The 17,136-nt window shown below is 33.4% G+C and overlaps 1 protein-coding gene across 2 annotated transcripts in view; it reads left to right on the top strand.

Annotated features, from left to right (window-relative positions):
• Positions 1–17,136, top strand: part of Bank1 (B cell scaffold protein with ankyrin repeats 1) — a 305,105-nt gene that overhangs the window by 104,708 nt on the left and 183,261 nt on the right. For both annotated transcript variants that reach the window (XM_046458972.2, XM_046458971.2), the window contains exon 6: positions 1,204–1,309. In XM_046458972.2, coding sequence (XP_046314928.1) covers positions 1,204–1,309 — 106 coding nt within the window. The remainder of the gene's footprint in view (positions 1–1,203; positions 1,310–17,136) is intronic.

Below are 17,136 nucleotides of genomic sequence, written 5' to 3'. Positions count from 1 at the left end.
TGTATTACGTTTTTCTAGATGGATTGAATGTCTTATTATTGTATTATGTCCCTTTCTGTCTCCTATAAATTTCTTTGCTCTGATATCTACTCTACTTCACGTTAAAACAGCCACTTTTGCTTTCCTTTGTAATACTTGCACAATATATATTTTTGGAAATCTTTTTATTTTCAACATTTTTGCCTTGCTAATGTAAAGTGAGTTTCTTAAAAAAAAATAATATATTTAGGTCATGGTTTTTAATCTACTCTATCACTCTGGGTTTTTTCTTCATCTATGCAGACCATTTACATTTAATGTAAAAATGATATATTAGAGTTTTAGTTACTATTTTGTTTATTTTATTTTTCCCTCTGTATTAATGTCTCCGTTTTCTTTCCTTCTTGTATGCTACTTAAACTTAAAAAAAATACCTACTCCATTTTAATTCATCACTGGTACTTTTGGTACATCTTTTTTAGTAGTTGCTGTCAGTATTATATAGCATAATTTACCATAGACTCCTGGTATCCTCATTTTAGCCCTTTTGGTGAAGTATAGAAATGTTAGCTTTCTGTTTTTTAATTACCTTTATCCACTTCTTCATTTATAATACATGCACATGAGATATTTCACATTCATTTGTGATACAACCCAATTTTGAAAGAATGCTGGTCTTCGTAACAGGTTATTTCATTGATAGCAGAACACCCGAATACTGCATAACTTCTACCAAATAGGTAGTTACTCATGGCAAGCAAGAAGTCAGAGATGAATGTTGTAACTTACCTAGACACAGAAATAATATACTCTAGTAAGACCATCCCATGTCTGATCCTTAAGTTTAATAAGACTCATCATTTTACTATTTAATGAAAAATATATTTTATCAGAATTTATTATTGGAAAAATTTCAGTGCTATCGTTGACCTGTTGTAATGCTGTTTCAAAATTCGTATCTAAATATAGTGTCTTATCCAAAAGTAAACACTTTTATTTCCTATATCAGCTTTTCTATTACATTAAGAATTGCTTTTTAGGCAAGCCATGTTTCACATTATTTTTAAATCAGTTTTCAAGTTATCACTGTTACTAAATTACTGTAATATATTACTGTTATCACTACTCACTATTTATGCTAGCTAATAAATTTTAACTATATTGTGCTGAGATTCTGTGTATATAATTCAACTAATGAAAAATTTCTTTTTCATTTGAAAACAGAATGACATCGAAGAGCTTGATGGCATTCTTACATCCATATTCAAACATGAGATATCATATTATGAATTCTGGTCTCTTCAAAATGAAACTTGCCCTCAAAAAGAATGTGAGTATTTTCCAAATGCATCAATTATTCATTCATTATATTATATACTACTTGTTCATGATTGTAAAAAATGTTATACATACATAATATAGCTAGTTGATTAAATGATTAAATTTTAGACAACTCAATGCCTAGTGAAAGGCTATAAAGTGAAAACTTCTGAAGGCCCATTTTTAAAATCACAGGCCCTAAAATTATGTATAAATTTTGAAATGAGCAATCCTACTTCCTGATTTTTATTAAAGAACTGTTAGAAAAAATATATTTATGATGGGTAATATTCATGATGTCATTGTTTGTAATTACCCCCAAATGTAAATAGTTTTCTCATCCAAAGATAGGTGATTATATAAATTTGATATCATTAATGCAACCATCAGAAATTAATTCTTTTTTTTTTGGTACTGGGGATTTAACTCAGGTGCACTCAACCACGGAGCCATATCCCCAGCCCTATCTTGTATTTTATTAGAGTCAGGGTCTCACTAAGTTGCTAATCACCTCACCATTCCTGAGGCTGGCTTTGAACTCGCCATCCTCCTGTCTCAGCCTCCCAAACCACTGGGATTACAGGTGTGCACTGCCACACCTGGCACAGAAATTAATTTTTTATCAATTTATTTGCTTGCTGAAGTTATGTTTTCATATATACTTAACTGAATAAAAGTAGGCCATGTAGCCGTAGAGTGTGATCTTTGCTTAAAAATCTATATACTTAGCATATATGTTTATATATTTAAATTGATTATCTGAACAGACGTGCAACTATTGTTCACAGTAGTTATGCTTAGGTTAAGCCATTTTAGGGATTTCAGATGCATATATTTTTCGTTTTACTGAACCTGTATTTTCTACAATGACTATGCATTATTTGTATGATGTCAAAATATAAAAATATCAAGAAAGTATATATAGGAACTACTCATGAAAAATCATATTTCCAAATGTTATCATGAGCTTATAGTATACTTTAGAACATTTTGTTCTTTCATAGCTTGTTGAAATACTATTTATAATTCATTTATAAGGGCAGCATGTGTGAAACACTAAGATGTAATAGTAAATAAGACAGGCTTGGAACTAAAGAATGTGAGAAGTCTAGGGTTGGCGTGTTAAGGACTAATAAGCAGGATTTTCTTCTGTAGGGTTTCTGTGCTATTTTAAGTGGTTTTATCATCAGCCTGATAGGGCAGCAGTAAGAAAATAGGCACAGCTGATTGTGACTCCCTAAATGTGTGAGGCGAATAATGATGAGGGTCCATTGTGGGGAAAAGTTAATGATGGGCTAGTTTCAAATAAGTAATCTTGTGAGATTGATGAAGATTTATTTTTGTTTACCATATACATTTAAACAATATGTAATTCACTTAAAGTATTAGATTAGGATAGAAAAGGAACATGGCATAATTCCTCATTTAAAATCCTTATAATTTAGTTGGGGGAGAGATACTATATGTGTATTAATAGAAACAAGCAATGTGATAAATTTTGTGGAAGTGATTATAATGACAATAGAATTTTAAAGTAGAGATGCATTGTTTCTTGGACATGCTTCAGAAAAGACAGTGATATTTTGCCTAAGTCTTAAATGATGGAAAGAGTCCCAATGAGAAAGGAAAAAGGAAAAGGAAATTCTAGGCAGCGGGAAGGCATTGTGTCATCCCACCCACTCCCCTCCTCTTTCTCTTCCTCTCTCTCTCTCTCTCTCTCTCTCTCTCTCTCTCTCTCTCTCTCTCTCTCTCCTTTCTCTTTCTCTCTCTTTTTCTCTCTCCTGGTCATGAGGTTAATAGGATTTCCCCCACATGCACTCCTACCATAATGTACTGTCTCAACACAGATCCAAACCAATGGAGTCAACCAAACATGGACTGACTTGTCCAAACGATGATACAAAATAAATCTTCCAATATGCACACATATACATATACATATATAATGCATTAATATAAAAATATATATTTATGAATTTTATAAATTTATATATATATATATATATATAAATATATTAAGGATTCTAGGTTGGTTAAATCAGAGACCCTGAAAAGGTGGATCTCATAGAGTAGGGCTGGAGAACATTTAAAGCATCTGCCATTCTAACAAGTTCCCAGGTGAAGTGTTCCCTCCTGATTCTCAGACCTCTCATTGAATATGTAGAGTTTAGATCAGTGTTTATTAAACTTAACTGCAGAGCTTTTGAAAGACCCCACCCTAAGCCATTTCCTGTACTAATTAATAAGATCTGGGGGTAGGTAACAGGTTGTACTTTTTAAAGTTTCTCAGGTGATTCCAATGAACAGTCAAGTTTACCAGACTCAAACTTCATAGATATATTACAGACCAGAAAAATAATTCATCCTCATATTGATTTTTGAGCCAGAAACAATATTAATGTGTCTTTTCAAAAGTTAGAACATTGGTAGCCAAGGAGAGTTCTGAACCATTAATAGAACTGAATGATAATTCTGTATTTGGCAAAAAATTTTATAAAACACAATCACATTTTTAAACAATGAAAAGTTCAATGTAATAATTCATCCAGAAACCTGATTGCTTTGTATTGTTCTATTGCCGATGCTATTAAACCTGTAATAGAACCACACAATGATCATAACATTAGGCTATAATTTTGATTGAGGTAAAATAACACAATCTACATAATAAAAGTATGTAAGATAGGTATGATTATAACTCTGTTCATGTTTTGCTTACCCCGTTAACCCTGTGTTCTTGAATCAGTGTCAACTTCAGAATATCTGATCTTTAGGACCTTGTACCTATGTCTCATAATGTTCAAGTTGAATCACAGATAAGGATTGAGATATTTTTATACATAAAATAATTGTGAGAATTTGGGTAAATGCTAAATCATTGGAATCCACTGGATATATTCAGAGAAGTAAGTTCAGCAAATAATGTATCAGGTATAGCTCCGGGTATCTGCTCAGTGGCAGGGCTTGAGTTATTTGGTGAAATATTTATTTATTAAATATTCACCATTTATTTATCTATATTTTAGCTAAAATAAATTGGAGGCTGGGATATTGTGAGGGAACTTTAGCCATAAGGAATCAATGAAGTATAGCTTGACTATGTTGCTTTCTCTAAGGATGAGCAATGGATTACCTACAGATCTATCGATGGTTCTTTGAAAGTATGAAGCTAAGAGCTTTATCAATCAAAAATGTTTATCTTCTTATTGCCCCATCCTCTCTTCTTTTCAAAGTTCTTTTTAAATATTCTGGATTTAGTCCCTTGTTACTCCATTTATAAGTAAAATATTTCCCATGACATTGTGTCTTAGTCATTTTTACTCTTTTCTAGATAGCAAACATCGCCATTTGACATGTGTTTTCCTGTCTTACTAGAGTAAGGTAAACCTGGGGATAGGAAAAGATGAAATATTTAAGTAATAAAAATGTGTTTTAATGTTCTCTTACTTGGTGATGTTTTATTAATGATTTAAAAATAATATTTTCCATTGATAGGAATTTTCTGTAGGAAAAAAGTTCTCTAGGCATACAGTAATATAAGGTTTCTAAGTAAGTTTGGTATATTAATGTAACCCAGGACTTTTGAGCACAAGAGTCACAAAGAATTTATGAACAACTTTCTGATTTACGAATCTTTGGGGATTGTGAAATCAATAAAGGGGATTACGTAGGCCTTTTTGGTCACTGATATATATGATATTAGAATAGAAAATATCAGAGTGTATCACTTAAAATAAGAGGACCATTTTAAGTAATTTCTATTTTAGTTGTAGGTTTTAATGTTAGCACACATGGTCTGAACCACCATCAACAAGTTAGAATGCCTTTGACTTGATATGAGACAGAACAGAATACTCAGCCAACACAATTGCTTTAGCCCCTCTGTAGCTCCTCCTATTCTGTTTCAAACCTTCTGCAGGGTCTCATAAATCTTGGTACAACAGATCCATTAATTTTCTTCATTTCTCTTAGAAGCCTTTCCAAAGCCTGGGTAATGCAGAGAATCTCCCACCGTAGACAGGAGAAAATATATAGTTTAGCTTATTTTTAATATATATTTTTAATATTTGTAATATATATTTTTAAGAATGTTTCTGCTTTAATTACCATATATGGCAGTTAATTTAGGAAAAGGGAAAGTCAATTATTTTGCCCAGATTAACTATCTTCCCCCAGAAAGCAGAACTGGCCAATTTAAACCCATGCCAATTTCTAAAACATCATGTCAAAGCACATATTCATTTACAAAGATTAGTAATATTTTAGTCTGAAAGAAGATAGCATATGATCAACAGTGACATCTGAAACAATTAACTCAGGATGTTATTTACTAGTTAATAAAAATGTATAGCTATAACTGGTATTCAATAAATGCTTAGTGGTTACTGTGGTGATACAATTTGTCTTGGATTTAAAATACCTTTGGGTTCACATTTGCTTAGTGGAGGAGACTAAGATGTTTATTGGGTTGTCTTTTTAACATTATCAAATAATTTAAAAGTGCTAAAAATAAAGAGAATAAATTTTAAAATACCCTATACCTAACATTTATATTTGTTGAGTCTTAACATTTTACTATATTTGCTTGGGACCTTTCTTTTAAGAAATATTACCTGAACACAGTGGCACACACTTGTAATCCCAGCAAGTCAGGAGGCTGAGGCAGGAGGATTGCAAGTTCCAAGCTAGTCTCAGCAATTTAGCAAGACCCTCAGAGACCGAGTGAAACCCTGTCTCAAAATAAAAAGAAATGGGAATGTATCTTAGTGGTAAAGCACCCCTGGGTTTAATCCCCAGTAACAAAAAGAAAAAAAAAAAAGGAAGAAAATATTACAAATTTAGCTGAATTTCTGTCTCTTGTGTTTTCACTTACGTGAAAAGTAACTGTTACTCTAATTACATTTATTAATGATGATTTTTTCTCACAGTTCTCCATCATTTTACCATATATGATGTTCCTACAATTAATATATAACATCACATAATTTGTAAATCTTATGAAAATGGTATCATAACTTTTCCTTAATTTATTTTTGCCAGTATTTTTATATTCGCACATGTAGATCTATTTATGTGTATATACTCTATAGCATTATATTGTTTAATTACACCACATTGTTTCTGTTCTACTAATAGATACTAACATTGTTTCTAAACTTTTATCATTGTAATTAATGCTATAATAATATATATTACTGCATATGAATTCTTATGCATATGCATAATAATTTCTAAAGCAATGCAATTACCTTTAAAACTTGTTAGATTTATTCTTATTTATTGTATGGTTTTATTAATATCAAAAAATCTTGTTTAAAAATCATATTTTATAGTTATTTGTAGGCTGGGGATATGATTCAGAGGTGGAGCACTCGCCTCACGTATGTGAGGCACTGGGTTTCCATCCTTAGCACCACGTAAATGTAAAATAAAGATATTGCTTTCACCTATAGCTAAAAAAAAGAAATATTAAAAATAAATAAATAAATAAAGTTATTTGTGGTTTCTCTCTTCCCCGATTCCTATCAGGGGGACCCAAGTATCTTATATCACAGTTTTATACACATAAATTTTAACAAATGAGGAATAAATTAATCTTATTCCTGAATAAGTAGGAAAAATAGGATCAGAAAAGAAAGAATCAGCATTAAGAAAATTTTTTTGTCAAGATGAGTATTGCAAAGCATGAAGTTGTATGAACGTTTATAGTTTGCACTTTTTATTACCTGAAGGAAAAAAATCAGAAGTCATGAAGAAATCAACATAAAAAGAAAAATACAGGCAAGATCATTTCTTATTCCAGCCTTAGAAGTAAAAGGAGGAAGGAGAAAAGATGATTATATAAACTCACTTCAAATTAGAAACAAACACATTACTGTGAAGTAAATATACTAAATTAGGGACAAATTTACACATAACGCAGCATCCAAACTTGTAGCGATTGAATAAATTGGAGATTTGGCATGTAAATTGACTGTAAAATTATAGATTTTTTTCCACTTCATTTTTTGTTAACACAACCCACAAGAACAGAATTTTCACATCTCTTACCAATGATAATTTTAGCATATTCTCAAGGTAATTTCATGAACTGGTGGTTCAATTTGGATCAAATAATAAAATAAAACAGCCCCTCTGAATCTTTCAAAGTGGTTTTTCACTTGAGTAATGAGAAAGATTTCTTCAGAATTACACGACTGTTGTTTAGTTTTACAATGGTTCTTCAAAGACCCTATTTCTCCATATATGAAGGGACAGCTATTTACCAATCATCAGTCCTTCGCCTTTTAACAACATTTGTAATTCCCTGATTGAGCCCATGTCCGTTGCCATCCCAGCATGCATTCTGTAATAAGCGAGGGCTTTGTAATTATAGATGAGCCTGCAAAAATAACATAACATTTTCTTCCAGTTAAGAGAACCTTGATCTAAAATAAGATTCTATTAAGCAATCTTATTCATTCATTTATATAACAAGGACAAAGCAATTGCAAAGCACTCTTCTAGGTGCTCCAGAGACAGGTGGCTGATACAGAAAAATCTGTCTTCATGGAGCTTTTGTTCCAGTGAAGGTAACAGAGTTAACTATCCAGCAGCAACCAAGTAAGCAATGTTATTGCAAATACTTATATGAATTATGAAAACTATAAAACTAAGAATAGATAGTTGGCAGGTGATGAGAGGTCATGCAAGGATTTTAAATGTGACTCATTATCTATTTTATACTTTAAAAATATTACTCTTGCTGTTCTGTGCAGAATAGATTACATGAGTGTAAAAATGGAAGCAGGGACATTGGATAGGAGGCCAGGCTATAGTGTCAGGGAGTGTTAGTGGCTATCACCTGGGTGATAGCAGAGGAGGTGATACAACTTGGGCATGTGAATTTCCCTTCCCTGTCATATTTTAAAAACATCTTCTCCATAGAAACAAGGGCAAAAACTATAATAGAAGTAAAAATTGCATGCGAAATTTATATTACCTTTTTTTTTAGTGAAATACACAATGTTACATGCCTAATACATTTGATAGTCCCCTGTAGGTATTTGAAAGTAAAGGTGGTGGCAGGACTTCCTGATTGCTGGTAAAGTAATCTATCTGGCATAAGTAACTGAAGAAATGTAGCTAAAAATAAACAAATAAACGTCAACGCTGTTGACCAAAATGTAGGTTCCAAGGCAAGAGCAGTTTTATCAGTGTAATGACATAGTTTTGAGAATGTGATATAAAATTCTAGTTTGCACTTGCAAATTTGAAGGTAGTGTTAAACATGAGTCAAAAGCCCAGGAAGGAGGTTGGAAGTGATATTCAGAACCATGGCCTGGATAAGATCCTTCTGTTGAGTGCATCACAGGAAGTGTCTAGGTCCTGGACACTGCAATATTTAGAGATCTGGAAGAGAAGTTTCTATAAAAGATACTGAGAGGGAACAGCTGCTGAAATAGGAAAAAGGTGTTTCAAAGCCAAGTAAAGATAACTTTTCTAAGAGAAGGAAATCATCTATCATGTCACACCATACTCAGGAGAGTAGGAGTGGGAAAAGGTCACAAAATAACTTGTGACTTACAGAGCCATTCAAATGTCAAAAGTGTGCCCCCTTGAATCCAGTTACCCTCAATTTTTACACCAAGAATATCATGTAGCTCTTTTGGTTTCTCCTGAAACTTGTTTTCAATACATACAGAAAATAGAGAAAGATGAAATAATTATAGTTTTGATTAACTTTACCCCCCAAAAAACCTATAAAAATCTCATAATATCTAGAAATAGATGGGCATGCAGACTGATTCAGACAATGCAAGATGTTAATACAAGACAGAAGCCCTATCCAGAGAAAAACAGAAGAGGACTATATAAAGTTTCGATTAAATGACCTTGCTTTCATTGTCTAATGTAGTGAACTTTAATTTCATTTGTCAAGTAACCTTCTATTATTTTAATTTTTTCTGAATTTGGAATATAAGCTATCAGATAAAGAAAACTGCTTTGAAATACATAGATATTAGGAAATGTCTGATGTAAAGCTTATAGAACACATTATAAACAGGCTTATGTCAACAACAAGGGATAGGAGAGTAGATGAGAATCCAAAGTGGATGGAACAGCTGGGTCAATAGGTACATAATAAAGAATTAGCAAGACTTGAAAACTGAAGCAGTTGGCCATATTGTCTGTAGCTACTCTTACTGAGAGTCAGTTCCTGACTTCTTGGAGGCCGGAAAGGTATGCAGGAACAGGGAGAGCTCAATCATACAGAAATTTTTTTACAGAAATGAAAATATGAGAAATGAGCATGACCTTTACCTGTATCTGATTGACTAGAAACATCTGTCTAAAAATTTGTGAGGATTTTATTCTTGTGCCCATCCCAAATTGACTATATTCATTGTTTCCATTATCTAGAAAATCCAAATAAAAGTTCTGTAAAAATTCAATGTGTGGCCAGGCCGGGTGGTACATCTCTGTGCATCTCAGTCCCAGAGACTCTGGAGGCTGAGGGAGGATGATTGCAAGTTTGAAGCCAGCTTCAGCAACTTAGGTAGGACCTAAGTAACTTAGCAAGACCCTGTCTCAAAATAAAAAATAAAAAATTTAAAAAGAGCTAGGGATGTGGCTGTGTTTAAGCACCCCTGGGTTCAATCCCCTGTATCCTCCCCAACAAGAAAAAGAATGTCATGTGTGACATTTGAACTATTGTTTCTAACAATATTGTATTTATTAAAGTTGCTCTAAGATTGTATATTTTCCAAGAAACAAACTAACATAAATATTATTTAGCATGCCATTTTTACTTCTGTTAGAGTCTTTTCCATCAATTACATTGAGAACATATGTTGAAACATATAAACCATTGCAAAAAGGAAAAATAAATTTTAAAAAAGCAAAGAAAAAAACCACTGGGTTCGATCCCCAGCACCACAAAAAATTAATAAATGAACAAAATTTTAAAAATATGTAAACCATGATGGATAAAATAAATTCTTACAGAAGTTATGCATAGAAAAAGTTTACCCTTGACATGCCATTTATACTTTGCAGATTTATATTACTCCTTATGATGTTAAACTCAATTTTCTTGGCTATTCACTCTTGTCTAATTATGAGAACTAAGCCTTATTTTTCTTATATTTATTATTGTGATACTCAAACCTTAATAGGCATCAGGGTCATTTGGAAGGTTTATTTAAAACTCATATTGTTGGGCCCCATCTGCAGATTGCAAATACAGTAGGTCTGAGGGGGCATAAAAATATACATTACTCACAAACTCTTAGATGATGTTGATTCTATTGGTCTGTGAATCACCAAGTAAACACAACAGTATAGGTGGCATCATTGTTATGTCCATAAGTAAAATTGCCATAAGTAATATTAAAGTTGAAATAGCAGAATTTATTTTATTCCATGACTCTCTATCCTGGATCAAAATCATGAATGCAGAATAAAGAAGTTTTAGATTGACTGTTTATCTTTTAAAAAAATATTTATTTTGTGTACCATTATTTTAAGAAAACAACTGCATGAATTGTTACAAAAAGTTTAATGTGCTTTGCTCCTTCATAGGTACTCTTTTAGATACTGAGAGAAGGTGGAGGAATGTATGATCTATAAATTATAGTCCCAGAGGACACACAGGCCAAGGAAAGAGAAAAAAAATCACAAAACTAAATGCTAAATGCAATTGATATAATGGTGCTATGTTAATAGTAGCTAACACTTGAATTTACTTATTCTGTGTTAAATACAAGCTGAAGCACTTCTCAGTTAAAACTCGTCTAGTTCCTTACAACAATCCTGAGGTCAGTACCGTTTTCGTTTGGGAGGTTGCATGCCTTACCCAGCGGGTAAGTGATATTCAGGAAGACAAGCTCCAGTGATCACACTGTGGCCACTGAGCCACTGTGGCCCTATGCAATCCAGGAGGTGGCTCCAGGGCATCTTGGGAGCACAGGGGTTGGGGGCAATCAGAGGGAGACACGGAGAAAATGATCTGAAATTTAGAAGAAAAGTTACAATAAGTCTTTCTCTTAATCATATGAAATACTGTTTTAATGAATAATTTATGAAGGTAAGTTTTAAATAACTTCAAATATTCTTTTTATTATTTTCTGTAATCCTAGAAAAATAGGGATTTTTATTTCATAATGCATGATTGCCTTCACATCACTAATTTCACCTTTATGGGCAAATACTGCCCTTTAGGAAGAAGCCCTATTTGGTTCCCAGGTTTATTCCCAGTGTCTCAAAGTTTCTAGTACTTGATTCATATTTACTACTTTATTAATGGCAACCAAGTTGACCACAAACTAAATGAAAACCCAGGTCTTTTATAGGTATAGACAGAAATAGTTCTTTGTTGGAATAAGGCAGCTATTTTGATTGTTGTAATTTTATATTTCATTTTCTTTTCTTCCCCTTATCCATGGCATCTGACATTAGCAGAATGAGAAATTGGCATGTGTGCCTTCTGAATATGCTGCACTGAACTGTCTGTGCTCAAGTAACCAAGGCACATATGTTCTTCCTCCCTGAGCCAACACAGAAATTATAGGTTTTTCAGGGTCAACAGTAATAACCCTTTATAATTACATCATAAGGATTAGGAAAAGAAATATAAATACTATTAGTAATTGTTAATAGGAAATAGGCTCTCTAACATCCATTCATTTTAATAAGGAAAATGCATGCACAGGTTAGCTTTAATTAGTCATACACAAGCAAGCACACACAATGTAAATAGGCTTTTTTATTAATGTCTTACATAAGTTAGTACTCAAGGAACTTCCTCTTACTTTTGCAGTTGTTGTACAATAATGACCCTTAAACCTGAATGTCTATCCTTTGAAAGTCCCAACAAGCTCAGAAACTTCTCTCTTCAACCTTATTACTAATCCATCTCCCTAACACCTCACTTCACTGCTGAAAGGATTTATTTACTCTCTGGATTCTGCCATTACCCTATGCTTACGAATCATCTGCAGGTTTAAAGACTCATACAGCATTATTCTAAGAAGGAAAGGAACACAAAGTTGTAGAACTTCTTTTTATAACTTGTTCCTATATGGTTTGTCAAGGCCACTGCAGTCATTTTCCTCACTGTCATGGTCAGGATTCTACAGAGAAACAGAACCAGTAGAATGTGCACACATAGATATATAGACTGATAAATATTACATAGAATAAATCTCTATAAAATATATAGGGTATGTATATACGTATTTGAAATATATATTATATATTCATATATATTATGTATTCATATATAATATATATTTAAGATAGAAATACATAAAATATATGTATGTTTACTAGATATTAATAAATAAATATACCTATGAGAGAAATATTGGCAATTGTGAAGTCTGCTAGACAGGCTAGCACTTGGGTGTTTCCCAAATCATTGTAATATTCCTTGTTCATTTTGTTCCTATATTATATAGGATAGTGCTCCCCAAAGACATCTAAAGTTCTACCAAGTCGCTTTATTGATCTGAGGACTGCCCAGATTTTCCTCCTAGAGATTTTCATTTTTATTATTAAAATTACTTAATATGTTTAAAAAAATAAATCAGGCACTCCAGAAAACAGGAAGTTCTAAAAGAAAAGCTAAGTACTTCTCACTAATGAAATTAAGTGTCCTTGCCTATAAGGTTGATTTAGTACATGGTAGCACACATTCATTGGACTTTCATGTGAGAGCCATGTAAATGACAATGAGTGGCTCTGCCCCTGTGGGGCATGGCCCATGGTAGTGTGGCACCATCTGATCCAAACCCAGCCCATATGGTTTTGCACACTTTGTTCCCTGTTTTCCAGGCACTTTCTAAGCTTTTGATTCCTTTGCTCTCAGGAGACAGTAGAGACAAAGTTGAAATTTTCAAAAGGACATTTTTTTAATGAACACAGAAGAAAAGAATATAAGATATTTATAAATAAAGTTTGTAAAATTCCAGAGGCTTGGGAAGCTGAGGCAGGAGGATCATGAGTTTAAAGCCAGCCTCAGCAATTTAGCAAGGTCGTAAGCAACTCAGTGAGACCCTGTCTCCAATTAAAATATAAAAATGGCTAGGGATGTGGCTCAGAGATTAAGTACCTCTGATTTCAATGCCGAAAGAAAGAAAGAGACAGAGAGAGACAGAGAGAGAGTAAGAGTTCAATGCCTGCTGAAAGAAAGAAAGAAAGAGTTTAAAGGTACAAACAGGGGAACTGGTTAAATAGGAAGCAGTCCAACACTTATTGTCTCACCACTCTCTGGATTTGATAGTGAAGAGTAGCTAATATACACATATATTCAAAGGCTCTGAGATTTAATTTTAGTTGATCCACATTCCAAGAACTGCTAATAAGAACTTTACATGCCCCTTTGTTTCCTAGAATTCCTTCCAGACAAGGACTCTGAGTTGCCAGGCATTCGCTGTGGCCTCTTGCCCTGCTGCAAGCTTGTTCTGCACATTGCCTGACTTCCCTTTGGCCATTCCTGGTGGACAGCCCTAGATACGAGGGCTCTTGGTCTGGGGATATAGCTCAGTGGCAGAGCACTTGCCTAGTGTACCTGAGGCCCTGGGTTTGATCCCTAGGTCCACAAAAATACAAAAAGAAAATGGTAAAGCTTTTCACACTGTGTTCCCAGAGACTCCCCTTCTGGGATCAGAGCGCTTCCTACCAGCCCTCCAGTGCATGTTCTGCTCTTATACTCACTCCTTCCAGCACTGGCTGCCTAAAATTCCTACCTCTATTTATTAGCTATCACATTTTTCCCCTTTCCCTTTCTTCTCCTCTTTGTCCTTCCTTTTTCTCCTCCTCCTGTTATGACTGCCACTAATTTTAGGATGAATTCCAACCACTGGAGTGTTCAATGAGCAATAAGCCTCTTCTGGATTTGAATTCACATGCTCCATTCAGCTCTGGCTCTTTGTATGAACTTACCATTAAGGTGCTTGCGTGCCACAATATCAGTCTTTCAGAACTCTGTTTTTACCCTTTTACAAAACTTTCAAATCTTAAACATACTGCTACAACAAAATACAGGATTTTTGCCTGAATTAAAAAGATACACACAGTCCCTTAAGAAAGTTAAACTGAGAACAAAAGAATAAGGATTTGCCTTCATCTGAGACCTTTTCCTGTTGTTTAACAGGTGAAAGAAGCAAAAGTGTCAAGGCTCTATGACTGTTCTTTCTACTTGCAGTAAGTTGGAGAAATGGGTTCTAACTATGTATAGTTTAGATTTTAATTGAGTACACCCTGATCACAGAGCATCCAGGGAGAAGTCCATGGAAATCATGAACTTGAGTGCTCACAGCTTCTTCTTCTAGACCTGTACCCTTTCTGGTCCCACTCTAAGGAGCTGTAGCTGCTCTCAGAGCCTCCTTGGCTGCATGTAGCAGAAAGGAAAAAAAAAAAAAAAACACCGTACTTCTAAAAATGACTGGCCATGCTACAGTGAGAAACCAATTCTCTTTTTTTTTCTTCCATCAGTTTACATTTTTTATTATCATTTTTGGTTGTTATTTAACACTTTTTTATTTATATATGACAGCAGAATGCATTACAATTCTTATTACATATATAGAGCACAATTTTTCATATCTCTGTTTGGATACATAGTATATTCACACCAATTCGTGAGAAACCAGTTCTAAACTCCCTGTCAAGGACAGAAGGGGTGCCTCCAGATTGTTTTAAAATGCAGATGATTCTCATGTTTCACAGTAGTTTCTTTCTATAAATCTATTAAATAAATGAATATTGAACCATTGTTCCTTGGAAAGATATAGGGTTTGGTTTCTGCAAGCTTCTGGTCACAATATTTTCATCAATCAGTCAATACAGAACCTTGTTCTATGTGTGTTTCCGTTTATGGCACCTTATTTAATGCATACTATTGATTGAAAATGAATTTAACAATAGTACTATTATTTATGCCTGAAAGAAGGTTATCATATCTTTCTTATACTTGGGGACTTTAGACCGCCCTTCAGCACTGTATTGGAGGACCATTATAAACATCTAAATCACTAACAAAACCCACAGAAACTGTAAAAATATGGAGCACTAACTAGACCACAAAATGGACACTCCTTTACATTACATGAGCTAAAATAAGAAAGCTTTGTTCATTCTCTACTGAGAACCTGTGCTTTGGGGGACTTAAAATTTTTCATTGCTCTGCATGTAGCTGCAATTGATCAAGAAAGAACCTTAAGTATTGATGTTGGGGGTTACAAATACATTTTAATGAGTAAATGAATTTTCAAAAACAGAATCTTCAAATAATGTGCAGGAACAGAACAAGTAAGTAATGGAAGAATACATTGGAACTGGGTTAATATCTAATTGAATAGATAATATTACCCTCAAGTCATGGTTGAGAAAATTGAGGCACAGGAAGTCCAAGTAGCTTATTCAAATTACACCATTAGTAAATGCTACAGTTGAGATTTAATACAATCTGATTTTAAAGCCAGAATGTTTAAGCACCACACTATTGCCTTTTATAAGAAATAATTACTGTTCTAGAATTTTAGGATTTAAAGTAATAAGAGGTGTTTTTTGAGTTTGTTTATTAAGAAGCTATTAGTATAATTATGTATTTAATAATGTAACGAATATAATGCAGAATATATATTTTACTTTCTCAACTAAAAAAGTTGAAAGAAAGAATATCTTGTAGAATGTTCTTGAATAAGACAGAGACAAGGGCATATAACTTAACTCTTCTCTTAAACATTTAAAAGAATATTCTAGTAACAAGACTTCAACTGTAAAAAATTAATTAGGTAATTAGAAAATTAAGATGAGTAGTAAAGCATATATGTTCTTGTGCACTTTTACTCCACAGTTTATATAATATAAGGGAGAACAAAACTGCAACCCAGGGTTTTTATGGACCGTTACTTCCCTTGTGCATTTTGATTATATTACCAAGGTTTGGGGAATATAATGACCTTGGGTGTTTATTTTTGTTGCTTGAAGTTCCAAATAGTATTGTATGTCTTTAGTGTTTTGACTGAATGAGAAGAGTGACACCTCACATGTTGCATATTGGTCTTTCTGTCACAGAGCAAAACAGTCATAAACCCAGCCATGCTTTTCTGTTATGAATCCATAGAAATACTAACATCTTATCATATCTCAAAATCACACTGTGAAAGGAATGAAAATCATTACCTTTGTTCAACCTTTGCATATGCTGACCCTACTCCTTTAATTGGTTTTTGAATAACACCCAGGGAAACTTTCCTTGGAGAGTCTGTTAGCATAAAACATCTGTGATGTGGCATGTAGCCCAGAAGAACACCAGAAGTCCTACAATTCTGACTCCAATCCTCTTCTTTTGTAAGTGAAGAAACTGAGGGACAAGAAGATGAAGGAACTTTCTTTGGGGCCAGACTTAGTTCCTAAGCTGGGATTAAAATTCAGATGTCCTGATTTTCAGTCTCTTTATTTTATACTTCATGGTTTTGTCCAAAGTGACCACCTGATCATCCTACTCTGAGTGCATAAATATTTAACATGCCAGATAGTAATTTGTTAGAAGAAACGGATTTTGCAGTCATGAACTTTCAGCTCTCATATTCATCTTACTATTAACTTTTTTATTTCTTGTATTCTAAACTTGCATATATTCCCATTTTATCACTCTATTGCAATACTTGAATTTTTTGAAAGCTTTGGTTTGGCTACTTTATTTAGTTTTTGACCATATTTTTAAGGGATTATTACCCTGAATGATTTAAAGACAGCTATCCAACAAGAAGTATATGAATGAATTTCTTTACTATCTGCCAGCTCCTCTATTTATTATTTTGAGTGATAAAATCAAACTTTCCTTGA

The sequence above is a fragment of the Marmota monax genome, unplaced genomic scaffold (assembly GCF_021218885.2).
Source record: "Marmota monax isolate L192 unplaced genomic scaffold, Marmota_monax_Labrador192_F-V1.1 WCK01_AAM20220418_F8-fsc00002, whole genome shotgun sequence".
NCBI classification, from domain to species: domain Eukaryota; kingdom Metazoa; phylum Chordata; class Mammalia; order Rodentia; family Sciuridae; genus Marmota; species Marmota monax.
This window is presented reverse-complemented; position numbering and strand designations above follow the sequence as displayed.